This window comes from Engraulis encrasicolus, chromosome 11, assembly GCF_034702125.1.
Source record: "Engraulis encrasicolus isolate BLACKSEA-1 chromosome 11, IST_EnEncr_1.0, whole genome shotgun sequence".
Taxonomy (NCBI): Eukaryota; Metazoa; Chordata; class Actinopteri; order Clupeiformes; family Engraulidae; genus Engraulis; species Engraulis encrasicolus.
Window position 1 is genome coordinate 49,191,193 of NC_085867.1, and position 15,926 is coordinate 49,207,118.

General features: G+C 41.8%; 1 protein-coding gene across 5 annotated transcripts in view; it reads right to left on the reverse strand.

The window, feature by feature from the left end:
- Positions 1–15,926, reverse strand: part of zgc:162472 (uncharacterized protein LOC553495 homolog) — a 47,285-nt gene that overhangs the window by 25,995 nt on the left and 5,364 nt on the right. For 4 of the 5 annotated variants that reach the window (XM_063210824.1, XM_063210823.1, XM_063210820.1 and 1 more), the window contains exons 5-19: positions 15,245–15,445; positions 12,784–12,917; positions 11,614–11,708; positions 11,446–11,500; positions 11,072–11,191; positions 10,319–10,531; positions 10,113–10,161; positions 9,670–9,829; positions 7,007–7,089; positions 6,289–6,395; positions 5,905–6,146; positions 3,826–3,862; positions 3,299–3,373; positions 2,641–2,744; positions 1,982–2,245 (exon numbers count right to left, since the gene is read on the reverse strand). In XM_063210824.1, the coding sequence (XP_063066894.1) occupies positions 1,982–2,245; positions 2,641–2,744; positions 3,299–3,373; positions 3,826–3,862; positions 5,905–6,146; positions 6,289–6,395; positions 7,007–7,089; positions 9,670–9,829; positions 10,113–10,161; positions 10,319–10,531; positions 11,072–11,191; positions 11,446–11,500; positions 11,614–11,708; positions 12,784–12,917; positions 15,245–15,445 (1,939 nt within the window). The remainder of the gene's footprint in view (positions 1–1,981; positions 2,246–2,640; positions 2,745–3,298; positions 3,374–3,825; positions 3,863–5,904; positions 6,147–6,288; positions 6,396–7,006; positions 7,090–9,669; positions 9,830–10,112; positions 10,162–10,318; positions 10,532–11,071; positions 11,192–11,445; positions 11,501–11,613; positions 11,709–12,783; positions 12,918–15,244; positions 15,446–15,926) is intronic. The other variant, XM_063210822.1, reaches the window with a different exon arrangement.

Here is a 15,926-nt window from a genome sequence, read left to right on the forward strand (position 1 = left end):
GCAGATGGACAATGACCCAAAGCTTCATCTGAAAGCCACTAAGCCATTTCTACCCCAAAAAAGTGGAATATTATTCAATGGCCCAGTCAATCACCTCACCTGAGTACGGTTGAGCAAGCATTTCACTTGCTGGAGGCAAAACTAAAGGGAAAACACCCTAAGAATAAGCAGGAACTGAAGACTGTTGCAATAGAGAGCTCACCATAGCATCACCAGAGATAAAACCAAGTGTCTATTGATGTCTATGGATTGCAAATTACAGGCTGTAACTGACTGGAAAGTATTTGCAACCAAATAATTACAAATTGAAAGTTTGATGTATAAATACTAGACTGTCCAATTACTTTTGGTCCCTTAAAAATGGGGTGGCACTGATAGAAAATGTCATAATTCCTTCACAGTTTACTCGATTTGGACGCAAACACCCCCATATTAAAGCTGAAAGTCTGCTGTTAATGTACATCTTGTTTGTTTCATTTCAAATCCATTGGGATGGTGTACAGCACCAAAAAGATGAAAATTGTGCAAATGTCCAAATATTTATGACCCTAACTGTATATATATATATATATAAAAAATAATATTATTAATATTATTGCAAATGTAATTTCTAATATTCCTTTACAAAATATGTCATATTTCATGTGAAGGTGCATAACATTAAAATTATTTCGGGGGCCGGATAAAACGACCTCAAGGGCCGCAAACGGCCCTCGAGACAGAGGTTCCCCACCCCTGACAGAGGCATCGCACACCAATAGTCTCTCTTGAGGTGCTGAGGTGCTCCTTGTGCATATCAGTGTTGAAGAAACAACAGAGAATGCCGCACACTTTGCTCCATGTTTCAATGTTGAAGGGACGTTTTGGCCACTTAAACACAAAAACATGCAGCAGAGGGTGCTGCATTCTCTTTATTTTCTTCAGAAGGTAGACTGTGCAGGAAATGGTCAAAAAAGGTACTGCAACTATGCTGCTCATTGAAACTGGGCTGCCTTTTGCCAAATTTGATCTTTTCATGAAAGTTTACTATGAAATAAACAACTATTTTCTAGTATGGCCCAAGTACAGTCATTTTTGCAGCTAAAAATGGCTATTTTTGGAAATTCAAAATGGCTGACCATGGAGAAGATCCCCCTTTTCATGTATGAAAAGTGCAATTTTTCCAGTCATAATGAAAACTTAGAATTTGATGCTGGTGGTAAGTATTCATGAAAAAGGTAACAGTAGTGAATGGGCAGCATGAATTCTGGAAATAAACAACTAAAAATCTCACACAGTGTCCTTTTAACAAGAAGCACATCACTGTAAGTAAGTGATGCAAAATACTTCCTGCAATTTTTACATTTGGTCATTGTGGGCTGACTGGCACTAGCCTGGTCCTGACCATCCCATAATACTACCATTTCCATTTCGTATTCATGGTCTGGACTTTGTTTGATCTGACGCGATTGCAGGAAGCAGGAAGGGCATTTTCGGAAAAATCAGGATTTAACTTATAAGTTGTTGAACAAACATGTCTTACGTCTATCTATGGCGATGTAGGACCGTTTAACAGACATGTCTGACAGAGCATCCTACCGTAGGATAAAATTACAATGTAGGACCGTTTGTCAGAACACCGGCGAAAATCCTACCAGTCAACATCGCTCCACAGACGACGTAGTGCGGAGCCAAGTGTCTTGGCGGAAGTACGTAGGATGGCGCACGAGGCTAGCCTGGCACAGTTTAATATTCGTTCCCTAGCCTTCAGAATTTTTATAGTTTTGTGTTTGTGTTTAGACTGAAGGCTTAAGACTTGGTTTATTCATTTATTCTATTAATTAAAACATTTATTAAATCACTCAGTTAATCTCAGAAAGCTCTTGACCACCCAAACAGGGTTTGGATCCCCGAGTCCCGGTCCAACCCCCACACCTTAACAAAAAAAAAAAAAAGCATCCTAGAGGCAAAAGTGAATGATTTGATTTTATGGTCCCCATACCTGTTCCAGATGATCTCCAATGGATGATATGCCACACAAAGAGGTTTCGGACTCCAGAGGATCGGCTGCCGCTTCAGTGTCTACATCGGTGGCAGATGGCTGATCATCTTCTTCATCAACGGACGGCGTTGGAGGTTCCTCCTCTACCTCGGTGGATCCTGGAGGTTCTTCTTTCAGCGCCTCCTCAGAGATGGTGTAACCGGACTCCTCAATGGCCTGACCCTCCTCCTCCTGAGGGCCACTTGGGGCAATGGCAGAGGATCCCTGGTGGAACAAAATCAGATGCCAGTGGGCTCGTTCATGACGACGCAGTAAGATTTTTGCTAGGCAGTGGGCATGCGCACTTTACCAGTTTGATGCATTCTGGTTAGAACCTATTGTCAACCCTAATAAGGCTCTAAATTAAATACCAGCCAACCACCCAAATGCTGAAATGGTGAAATTTCAGTTTGACTGGAAGAAAAGACAAATTTACTAGCCACTTCGGCCCATTAGGGAGTATGTGTTTCGCTCTATTCAGTGTCAATGGTTTGGTTAGTAAGATCAACATCTACAAGCCATTTTGCCTCGTGATGAAAGATGTCAATTTAGAGCCCTGACAACTATAGTATAATTTCTGAAAAAATAGTGACTTTATTTAGTGTGTTTAGGTGACAAACCTGATGTAATTGTTGCCCAACAGTGTCTCCAGACTGGGAGGGTCTTGGTGTGTCTGCATCAGTGCCAGAGACGTGGAGGCCTCCTGTCTGCTCCTCATCTGCAACTGATGAAGACAATATACTGGCATTTTTTTATTTTTTTATTTTTTTAGATACAAACTTTTTGGTGTACAATACTTTCCTTTGCTACACACAATAAACACATGCCTGTTGATTTATTTATTTATTTAAGTGTTATCAGTTATACAAAATGGATGAGTCAAGACAGCGAGTCTTTGAAAAGTAGTCTTCACAAGGGCAAGGTTGTTTGTCCTGGTAGGCATTTTATAAATAATCACGTTTGGCATTTTTAGGCCGACTGAGAACCATGCCGGTGCCCGTTCCCGCACCTAAACACGAACTGACCGACGTGTTCACGCCGCAGATCTTCGCAATGCGAACTGAAACATACTTCTACTTGGTCTTCCTCTGCAAACCATAACGACAACGTGGATGTCAGCAGGTTCATCCGGGTAACACAGTAAAATGCGCGTAGAGCCCGGTATGAACATGGATGGTTCGCAGGTAAGCACTTTAGTGCCGAACGCAACTGGTGCAAGCACCGCAGCCATTCTGGTCAGCCTGAAAACAGTACAAGTGAATCACAGCTTGGTCTTACCTGTTTCAGGTGAGCAGGGTCTGAGTGGCGCATGGCACGTGTTGCCAATGGCGAGCAGTGTCTGGGCAGCAGATTCTAAGAGTGGAATAACATCATTCAGAGGTTCATGTGATTTACTTTTTACACTTTTGGCAATTAGTCACAGTAAACCTTCAAAAAGAAACCGTTTCCTTTCAACACAGATAACTTCTCTCAGTAAACAGTAGACCAGTGTACTTGTCTTACGATCAGCTGGCTCTATGCTAGTTGGATCAAATGAGTGGTGGGTTCTTCTTTTTTGCGTTTTTTCAGTAACAACAGTCAACCTACCTCATTAGGTAAAATGGAGTAAATGGTGTAACAGCCATGTAATGTTGTGTGCTAGTGTTGTTCTTACACCATGAGTTTACTTTTACTTTTGACACCTCTGCTAAGTTTCACAGAGGGTTGTCTATAAATATTACAGTATGTATGCTAAAACACAAAGTTGTATTTGCTGTTATACTGTTAAGTCGCTGCTCTGTGGAAAATGGAGGAAATGGTCTTACCTTCAAGGTTTTCATAAGGCACAAAGTCCAGGGCCGCCTGAAACAAAAAACATAAACACAATTAGTGTAGACAAAGTAAATTATTCTCCTTAAGGGGAGGATAGTAAGTAAGGCATAACGGACTACGAGGTGTGCCGATATCAGGTGAAATAATGGACGGCGCAGCTGAAGGGCTGTTCGCTTTGCCAAGTCCATTTTCCCTAGATATCAGGACAACTCGAAGGCCGTTATTCCGCTTATCATCCGGTTACCAGCATTTAAGAATTACTTTATTAATATGTTGATCTAAGCTTCGTGAGAAGTAGATTAACCACTGTGCTTGGTTCGTTGCTATGGGCAACACTTCCTAATTAGTGAGACGCGCCTCTATCTGAGACGCGCGTAGAACATTGGGGCGACTTGACAACCAAATGCAATAGAACGAATGACAGGGTTTTTCACTTGACAACCAAATGCAATATAATTAACGAGTGGCTCTTGGCTTGACAACTAAAGGCGATAGAATTAACGATGGTGTCTTGGCCATAGCAACCTTGAGTTTAGAATTAGTAACGGCAGTTCGCCAGAAAGTTAGGAAAAGAAACAACACGGATGCCCGCATTACATCGTAGGTGTCCTGCTCTCGGGGAATAATAGACACATGCTCAGACAATCAGAATATGTTCCATCTGCTGACTGGGTGGGAAGTGTCTCTTTTTTGATTACTTCCATCTTAAAAGATATTTGCAGCTCTGACAAGGCCTAACGGTAGGGCACTGGGTTACTACGCCGGCGACTTGGGTTTGATTCCGGCCCAGGTCATTTGCCATTCCTTCCCCGTCTCTCTCCTCCTATTAATTTCCTGTCTCTCCTCCACTGGCCTGTCAAAAATGAAGGCAGAAAGCCCTAAAAAATATATTTGGCTGCCCACGAAAACACCACAATAGCTTGAGACTCTAGCGAGCCTCTATCGTACGCGAGTCCAGCATCCATGAGCCATCTTTAGATTAGCACGGTAGGAGCGGCCAGACATTCCATCAAGGCGTGGCTCCACTTTTTGTTGTCTTAACCCCGCCCAACTTTTGGTGAACTGGCGTGATTTTTGGAACTGCCTAAGACGTGGTTCTTAGCTAGTGAAACTAACAAGTTCCACCTGTGACATGTTGCCCACCCTGCAACTGATTGCTCGTCATGCGAAATCATTTAAATTTTCGCACGTGATTCCTGCGTGATCGACATGGACCCGCTACAAGAAGAAAACCAGAGTCATCACCACCTCTGATCAGCCGCCAACAAAGAGGGCCAGACAGACACGGGTACATAACATAGCAGATAACATAACATACCGCAGAACTTCGTACATAACATATTTGTTTCTTCATTATCTATTAAATCGATGACAGTCCAGTCTGCATAGGGTTAGAGGTTTTTATCACCATCCACTGAGTCGATCTTGTCATTGTTCCACCACAGACTACTGAAACTTATAGTCGGGCACGGAAATGAAAGTAACTGAATTACTGAAAACTACTGCCGTAATTACCTACAGTGTGAAATAGAAATAAAGTGAAGTGTAAAGTGAAATCAAACTTGCAGCCAACCAGTTAGTTGAACTTGATTCTACCCATGGCACAACTGGATCTGCAGCACAATCGCAAACACACCAAACCAGAGACAGACAGACAGACAGACATATGAAACAAACAACAACAAACAAGTAAACATGAAACGAGGAACTACTCCACTCCCAAAACCAGTAGCCTATACAGTAGTAAGAAGCTGGTTCAGGAGTAAACCAGGTTAAGTTCAGAGGTAAATCATCTAATAGAAGAGCCTGGAGCCATGTGGACTCTCAGGACTCCAGGCTCTTCTATTAGATGACTTACCTCTGAACTTAACCCGTTTTATTCCTAGTATTATACCCCTCAGTTCTCACCATTTCCCACATTCTATAGACATACGAAACAAACAGCATAAAACAAGGAAACAGGACAACCAATTCTCACTATTCTATGTCCCCAACTCTACAGCCAATAGTAATTAAGGAATCCATCTGACCCACAACTCTACAGCCAATAGTAATTAAGGAATCCATCTGACCTCTTCCAGGGTCTCCTCAATCTCTGGCATGACCGGCACGGGAGAGCGCAGGCCGACTGGCACAAAAGCAGGCACCTGGTTCATGTCCTCCGTCCTCGTCGCCCGGTAACCCCCCTCCTCATCCTCCTCTTCCTCAGCATCCAGCATCTCTCCATCCTGGCCTTCAGCGTCGTCGTCAGACACAGACGCTCGCAGAGTAACCAGCCCGCCGCGCTTCTGCTTCTTGCCATGTCTACCAGTGCCTGGATATTACATTAAAGGGTTAGTTTGTCGTTTTATATTGCATCGCAAAAGGGGATGCAGTTTATGGTCACAGACATAAGATATAGGAGGTAGGATAAGGTAGAACATGCAGTGCGTTACGATAGGGCGCACGGTGCTTACTGTCAACATTGGCGTTATCATCACTGGATTGGGTGAGGGGGCGATCTTTCTTCCCCGTGCCTCTCTCCTTAGCCGGAAGCTTTGGCTGAGGCCGTTTCCGTTTTAATCTGAGGGAAAGATTTAAAAAACATCAGAGTAACAGATCATTTAACAACAATTAATCATCACTTGTATAGCGCATCTCATACAGAGGGTCCATAGTTGGCCAATCAGCTGACAAGATAAGATGAGACTCATTTACTTTTTAATGAGAGCCACCAATCAGAAACATAACCTCCTAACAACCTACACCCATTACCGTGTTGATGTAGCCTCTAGCTCGATGGTGAATTTTGCATCGTGGGTCATATAGCTGGGCAATATGACGATAATATCGTTAATATCGTGATATAAAATTCTATATCGTGACCTTTCTCCTCTATCGTTAATATCGTGATAGTAATTTTATCAATTTTATACAATTGAATATCATTTAATTACATTTCATGTTGTCAGAATACACACTATAAGTTAATGTAACTGTAAAAACAGAATAAAAAGATCCATTTTAAAGAAAGGTTGTTTTGCGACATTAAAAAATAAAGAGCAAATAAAGAGAAAAACTGAAAACGTATGTAATTGTGCTATATCGTGATATATATCGTTATCGTGATATAAAGTAATCCATATCGTGATATTGTTTTTTTTCCATATCGGCCAGCCCTAGTGGGTCACGTACCTGCCAGTTCTGCTGGGTGATTCTTCATTTCCTTCCGCCGACTCTCCCTTTTTACTCTTTTTGGTTTTTGAAGTTGGAGATGCCTGTAAAAAAACAAACAAGGATTTTATTTAGATTGGCATTTAGTCATACATTTTTTTTACATATAATTGCTGCTTACAAAAAATGTTTTACTCCCTATACCATATGGTATAGTTAGTACTTACAGTTAATTGTTTTGAAAATTTCACAGCATCTTCCAAACAACAAGCAAGCAGCAATCTTGGTAAATATGGATGCATTTATTAGAATTGTAGAATGTTTTTGCAGTTCATGAAGTCTATGAGCAGCGCACCCCAACTCTACGTTGGCCTGACAGGCCAGACCATTCATTAAGCGGGCTTGCGGAGCAAGGACCATGCAGAGCATGGCCCTTGCAGAGCAAGGCCCGATTATAGTAATCTCTAAGTCCTGTTTCTTTTATTATTGGTTCTCTTGTGCAGGGGGCAGTAAAAATAGAAAATGGATCTCCTCCTAGGCCTTTCGAGATAGAGACACCGTTCAAACACTAAAACGACCGGCTCGGCTTGGAGATCGCGTATAGTTATAGGCTTCTCCGTGTCTCTTGTCGTTTTCCCGTTTTTGGCGATTTTGTTAAAGCCTGGGTCCCCATTGAAAACAGTGGTGGAACCTCCATGAACCAAAGTTCCGCCACTCTAAAGATTAGAGTGTAGGAGGTTTTTTCGGTCATAAAACATCAACACTTTCACCTAGAAGTTTAGTTGGCGCGTTGTTAGCGAGCTCTATGGGATGTCTCCAAATTGTCAAAGTTTCATCTCCCAACTCCCAATACTTTTTAAATGGCAGGTTTGTAAAAAAACCAGGCCTAGGTCTATGGAGAATCCCAGTCTTTCCAAAAATGCATTTTTCAAGAGATCAGCGCATGTCCCACACGGAGGTCCATTTGTGCCTGAACCCTTTAACCTATAAACTTCATTCAAAGACTGTTAGAGAGATCACAAGCATGACTCCAATCTGTGAAAAGGACACGTGCCAACTCCTTTTAGTTTTTTTACAACGATGTTGTAAAGACAAAAAACTCATTCTCATTCTGGCCTCTGCTTAGAGGACAATACTAACTGTCATTCAGAACAGGTGCAGTCAATGAAGTGTTCCATTTCAACTGTCACTGTCTCAAGATTCTATTCTTAACGAGCAGGTGCGAGCAACCATTCTAGAAGTCTATTGTTCAGCTCTGCAATGCAATGTAATATAGTCTTGCTGGACTGTGCATGACAGCTAGCTGCTTGGCTTAGTGGTAATGCATGCCGCTACATTAGAGATATGGAGGTTGAGGGTTAAACCCCACTTGAAGCCATGTTGATTTTCTAAATTATATCATATGCAGTGTTCCTTGGCCAACTTAAAATGTCATGTATGTCATTTAGTATGGATGGCAAATGTGCTGAATTACAGATATTGAGGTTGGGAGTTCGAACCCCAGTCAAAGCCATGTTGATTTTCTAAATTATATCATATGCAGTGTTCCTTGGCCAACTTACAATGCCATGTATGTCATTTAGTATGGATGGCAAATGTGCTGAATTACAGATATTGAGGTTGGGGGTTCGAACCCCAGTCAAAGCCATGTTGATTTTCTAAATTATATCATATGCAGCGTTCCTTGGCCGACTTAAAATGCCATGTATGTCATTTAGTATGGATGGCAAATGTGCTGAATTACAGATATTGAGGTTGGGGGTTCGAACCCCAGTCAAAGCCATGTTGATTTTCTAAATTATATCATATGCAGTGTTCCTTGGCCAACTTAAAATGCCATGTATGTCATTTAGTATGCATGGCAAATGTGCTGAATTACAGATATGGAGGTTGGGGGTTCGAATCCCAGTCGAAGCCATGTTGATTTTTAAAATTATGTCATATGCAGTGTTCCTTGGCCAACTTAAAATGCCATGTATGTCATTTAGTATGCATGGCAAATGTGCTGAATTAGGGATATGGGGGTTGGAGGTTCGAACCCCAGTCGAAGCCATGTTGATTTTCAAAATGATATCATATGCAGTGTTCCTTAGCCAATTTAAAATATCATGTATTGTATGTCATTTAATATCAATGGCAAAGGGGTTGGATTACAGATATGGAGGTTGTGAGTTCTAATCCCGCTCGAAGCCATGTTGATTTTCAGAATTATATCATATGCAGTGTTCCTTAGCCAACTTAAAATACCATGTATGTCATTTAGTATATCCCCAAAACGCAGAGCTACAACACTTTCAAGATGGCTGAATCCAAGATGGCTGAATTGTTTGGCACTGGGTGGATGGAGTTTTTCCAAGATTTCTTTTAGCTTTGTTTTCTCAATAGTACTTTGTTTCATCTCTGCCCCAAAAGGCAAGCCCGCTTCCAGCATTTTCTGTGAGAATGCATTTCTAGTTTTGAATTACTTTGTAATTCACAAATGGTCTGATTACGCTTCTCTGGGGAGTATTTAGTCGCCCTCCAGATGGCCTGCCAATAAGCAAACGCACTTGGGAGCATTATAACATACATCGTGAACGTCAACTTTCACTCCTCCCACTCAAGTGTTCCAGGGCATCGAGGATTCAGACCAAAAAGGAATTACAAAGTAATTAATGTGGTCTGGTAAAGCCAGGCTGCCTCACCTCATTTTTTCTCTTCTTCTTGGCGGCGGGTTTGGCGGTTTCCTCCGTGCCACCGTCTCCTTCATCTGAGGAGATCTCCACCGTCTTGCTGCTGCGAGGCTTTCTCGGCGACTTGCGGCGGCCGTCAGATGCCTGGGCATCCTTCATCGGCAAGCCACTCCTGCCAGTCAGAAATAGTGAGCAATCACAGGTTTCAGTTATAGACTTTCTTTTCAACATTTTAGCCTTCATATTGACACTGGACAGTACAAGCAGACAGGAATAAGTGGTTTTGGGACTCGAACATGGGTCCCCATTGAATGTGGTCGTGGTGGGTGGTTTCATAGTACCAATAAGCACGTTAGTTTAACCCATTTAAGCTGCATGTACTTATATATTATATTATATATTATATTATATATTAGGCCAATATGGGTTAGTGTATGCTACTCAGAGCTCCTTACCCCTCCTCATCCTGGAGCTCCACTTCAACAGAAGCACCTCCATCAGGGTCTGCAACACACAAGCCATTACGGTTTCAAGTTATTCAGTTATATTTGGTTTGATGCTGTACATGCATTTTTCCCTCATTTCCTCATTCCTCAATTACATTTCCAAACCCTTATCAAGTTCGTAAGTATTTACATATTAATTTTGTGACGACAAATACCCGTTTCAGGCGCTTTCTTCCTCTTGGTGGTCTTCTTTTTGGGAGGGGTGTCGGCTGCCTCGCTGCCGCTCTTCTTCTTGATGGTCTTGCGGTTGGCGGCGGCCTGGTCACTCAGGCAGTCCTCGTTCTCCTTCTCGCCCTCCGCCAGGTCGATCAGGTCCTCTCCAGCAGAGTCCTCGGTGTCTGCTGTCACAACCTTCTTTGGCTTTTTCACTGCAGTTGAACATGCCATTGAATGTATGAGATCGCCAAAGTACGTACATTCCTGGCAATTGTATTTTTATATACTCTTGATATGACTAATACTCTTGAAACATTCGTAGTCAGTAAGACATTTTAAAGCATGTTTAAAAACAGTAGAATATGTTGGTGCTGCACAGTGGCTGACTAATTAGCAATAAAGCATCTGATTCTAAGCAGCTATGAATGATTTTTACATAGTATTTACATTGCTATTGCATGCATGTTATGGGCATCTCTTTTCCAATAATTTTATTTTTTATTTCAATGTTTAGCGATAGACTGGGCAGGGATAGGAAATGAAAACTGAAAATTAAGTCTACACCCCGGACTTTCCTGGACTTCAAGTGACTTCGCTAATCCTGTACCTTAACTTTGTTGAGACAGATGTGCGTGTTTTTTCTTTGTTAAAAAGGATTGGGAAATGAAATAGGTCGGATTCAACCCACCAAAAAATCCACAGCAATCTAGCAGTGCTACCTCTGGGCCATCTCTCTCTCTTCTGGATCTTACCTCGGGGCCGTCTCTCTCTCTTCTGGCCCCCTTTGTTACTCTTCTTCCTGCGTTCCTCCTCGGCCAAGATCTTATCCAGCAGCTCCGTGAAGAACTCCATATCCAGACGACGCCTCTCGCCTGATCAACAAGTACAATAAAGTCATACGTGAGATAACAGAAAACATTGATGAATGAGGGAAGCGAAGGACAGCACTCTTCAGATTTTTCTCTTTTTTTGAACGTGATTACCAAGAGTCTGACGGTGTAGTATCTGTACGTGTATACGGAGTACCGTATATGTAATGACAATGTCTGATATGGCACATGACATCATATAACATGCCGTAAATGTTCAAGAGCATACAATACACAAAAAATTCAGAGCAACTTACGAAAGGCCTTGTCTACCCTCCAAGCATTGGTCCGCTCTTCTTTCTTGAACTTGTTCTGAATAGTTAAAAGAAAACACGGATACCGGTATTCATTTTTATTTTTTTTAATTAAAGTCCAACCAAATGTTCACAAAGACCAACAAACACTATAGTAGAAACATACAATACCTTTATCTCAGAGCGAGCTCGATGTGGAAACATGGAGCCAATCATGGAGAAGTCTGTGCCCACCATACTGATCGCCAGGAAAAACATATCAGTCTCTGGAAGACACAAACAAGAACAGTATGTTGCCTATAAGAGAACAATATGTTGCCTATAAGAGAACAATATGTTGCCTTCATTTACTCCCATTTACCCTCTGTGAAGGTAGGAGAGGGTTAGCAGTCTTGTTTTTTTTAAATAAACATTTTCAAGTCAGATGAACAGTTATCTGGATAAATGATCAATAGATTTTGTTAAAATATAAGGTATTAAACTCACAACATAACTTTAAATTGGTGTAATGAGTTAACTTTTACCATTATTTACTTTTGTTACTTACTTATGCTGTGTATAGTAAATACATGTCTACGCCAATATATTTTGAACAACCTGTAGGGCGATATGCCCCAGGCAGTTTGAGGTCATGTTGACCTTGGCCTGACCAGGGTTTGGTGTACTGTATCATTATCACCCGGTGAGCAGACGGGACGTCTTCTGATTGGCTGAGCAGGTGTCCTTTATTCCCCGGTAGCAGGACACCTATGATGTCATGCAGGGGTGCGGGCGTCCAAGTTGCTTCTTTTCTAACTTTCTGGCGAAGTGCCGTTGGTAGTTCTATCGCATCTGGTTGTCTAGTCAAGACCGCGTCGTTAGTTCTATCGCATCTGGTTGTCTAGTCAAGACCCCGTTACTAATTCTATTGCATCTCGTTGTCAAGTCAAAAACCCAGTCGTCAATTCTATCGCATTTGGTTGTCAAGTCACCCCAGCATTCTGCGCGCATCCTAACTTGCCTCCGATAGAGGCGCGTCTCACTCGTTTACTCTCAATGGTCTCACTAGATTAGGAAATGGTGCCCATAGCAACGTACCAAGCGCAGTGGTGAATCTGCTTTCTCACGAAGCCTTAGATCAACTTATTAATAGGCTAAATTAATAAATGAATTAACCGTTAACCGGGTGATAAGCGGAATAGCGGCCTTCGAGGTGTCCCGATATCAAGGGAAAATGGACTTGGCGAAGCGAACAGCCCTTCGGCTGCGCCGTCGGGCTGTTTAGAACGCTCCGCCTCGTCCATTATTTCCCTTGATATCGGGACACCTCGTCGTCCGCTATTCCATACATATTCAACTGACCTTGGCTTGACCAGGGTTTGGTGTAGGTGCCCTTGCGGAAGCTGGAGTAGGTGGTGGTGGATCCCCTCTCGAAGACGGGGTCGCGCTCCTCCGTGGGGTTGGGGCCCTCCATGCGCTTCACCTGCACCGTCAAACTAGCAGACACAACCAGACACAACATGGAATTTAAGGAGACCACCGAACCTCATGTTTAGAGTAATAGGTAAACCAGTAAAGGTCTGACCTCTTTTTGTCTTACTTTATATCAGTACATTCTGGGCTCTGTTCATAGGCAATGGGTCTATTGCACCAGTATACTTACCAATAAGTAGACATGTATGTTTATATCGTATGCAAGTTATGATGTGTATGTTTATATCGTATGCAAGTTATGATGTGTATGTGTATATCGTATGCAAGTTACAGTTGTGCTCATATGTTTACATACCCCAGCAGAATAAACGCTTTCTTCGCGATTTCTCACAAAATATGAAGGATTACACAAAACCTTTTTTTTCACTCATTGCTAGTGACTAGCTTAAGATATTTATTAGCAATATTCTGTGTTTACTCTTTCAAAAGCATGATCACAACCCAAACTACCCAAATGACCCTGTTCAAAAGTTTACATACCCTAGTTTCTGATGCTGAATATGGCCCTGTTTAACATCAGGGACCGCTCTAAATTGTTTGTGGTAGTTGTGGATAAGGCTCTTAATGTTCTCAGATGACAAAACAGCACATTCTTCCTGGCAGAATGGTTGTTTCCTATAATATTTTTGGGTGTCTTGCTGGAACCTCACATTTGAGGTTTCCCCTGAATGGCTCAATGATGTTGAGATCAGGAGAGTGAGATAGTCGCTCAAAAACTTCATTTTATTCTTTCTGAAGCTAGTGACGGGTTGATTTGGCTTTCTGTGTTGAAATATTGTCATGTTGGCATGTCCAAACAATGGACCATGTGCAGTTTCAAGGCTGATGTGTGTCAAGTTTCCTCCAGTATTTTTCACAGGGCAATGTAATCATCATTCTGCGAGTATGGATCAAAAGTATAATGCATTTGTAACTCAAATGTCCCCATGAAATCAGTGGTCCATGACCATGTTTCACAGAAGGGTATGGTGTAACTTTCATCATAGGCTCCATTGACTGTTCTCCAAATGGTACTGTTAATAGTGGCCTAAAAAAGTTCCATATTGATCTCATTTTTCCAAATGACTTTGTCACAGGCATTTTGATGCTTCTCACTGTGCTATTTGGTGTATCATATGCAAAATAACATGTTTGCATTTTTGTGGTAATGGCTTTCTCCTGGCAACCCCCAACAGCCCATCTTTCCTCAAGTGCCTCTTTCCTGTACAGTTTAAAACATTTTTTCATGTTGTCCTATATTTCACCTGAAGTTATTTTTTGGTTGTCCTATGCCTCCTGAACAATTTCCCTTGCAATGATCATTGCAATGCAATGATTCCCTTGCCCATTGGCTTGATACCAACCAAACTCCTCATATTGCATTTCTGAATTGAAATTCCAACGGTGCCAACATGACAATATTTCGACACAGAAAGCCAAATCAACCCGTCATTAGCTTCAGAAAGAATAAAATGAAGGTTTTTGAGCGACCATCTCACTCTCCTGATCTCAACATCATTGAGCCACTCAGGGGAAACCTCAAATGTGAGGTTCCAGCAAGACACCCAAAGATATTATAGGAAACAACCATTCTGCCAGGAAGAATGTGCTGTTTTGTCATCTGAGAACATTAAGAGCCTTATCCACAACTACCACAAACAATTTAGAGCGGTCCCTGATGTTAAACAGGGCCATATTCAGCATCAGAAACTAGGGTATGTAAACTTTTGAACAGGGTCATTTGGGTAGTTTGGGTTGTGATCATGCTTTTGAAAGAGTAAACACAGAATATTGCTAATAAATATCTTAAGCCAGTCACTAGCCATGAGTGAAAAAAAAGGTTTTGTGTAATCCTTCATATTTTGTGAGAAATCGCAGAGAAAGCGTTTATTCTGCTGGGGTATGTAAACATATGAGCACAACTGTATGATGTGTATGTTTATATCGTATGCAAGTTATGATGTGTATGTTTATATCGTATGCAAGTTATGATGTGTATGTGTATATCGTATGCAAGTTATGATGTGGTTGTGTATATCGTATGCAAGTTATGATATGTCGTGTATATCGTATGCAAGTTATGATGGGTATGTTTATATTGTATGCAAGTTACGTATATGTGAATAATGACAATAAATAAGCTTGATCTTCTCAATTCCAGCAGACTGTTCGAGGCGAAATGCTGCCCTCCACACTGATCTAATACAGAACTATGTAGCTACATTATAGTGCGATTAAAATGAGTTATTTTTTTTAATCGCGTTAACTGTTGTGTGATTAATTAATCGAAATTAATGAATTAATGTCCCAGCCCTAATTTTCTCACAGTATACTATAGATGAATTCTGACCTCTGCTCGTCGATGATGAGTGTGCCGTCCTCGGCCACCTTGACCTGGGGCACCAGTAGCGGCTCACTGACGTCCTCTCCAGATAGGCCGGCCTCCTCGTCCTCCTCCTCCTCATTCCTCGGCTCCGGTTCCGGCTCCGGCGCTGGCTCTTGGGTCAGCTGTTTGGACTGGGGGAGGACCCTCTCCTCCGAGCTGATCTCTCTACACAAACAAAAATGCAATATATTGATTTTTTTTTTAATTTAGCATTTGGACAATTTTACTTGGATGTGCACATGCTTCTCCACTGTCGGTGGTTATGGTGGTTCCAAAAAAAGTACCATATAAGACAAAAAAGACAACACTTCACTTTGCTTCTATTTCGGCACACATACAGTGGGTGTGGCATAATTCAACAATTAGCTATTGTTGCTATAGCTATGCCTATATTGATAGCTGAAGTGAAGTCCAAGGACTCTGAGGAAGGCGTAGCAACACCGAAACGTCAGTTGGGTGTTTGCACATAACAAAGTCTTGAACACTAAGCTGGAGTGTGCTCCAGCCTCTCCTTTCCACTGCTCATCATACATATCATAGAGTCATAATTCATGGGGTTGCTCTTGGGCAGGTAGTAGATGGAACTTAAAATACTAACTACTCATAATAATTTATTATTGCATCATTTACGTACTTCATGGGGGAG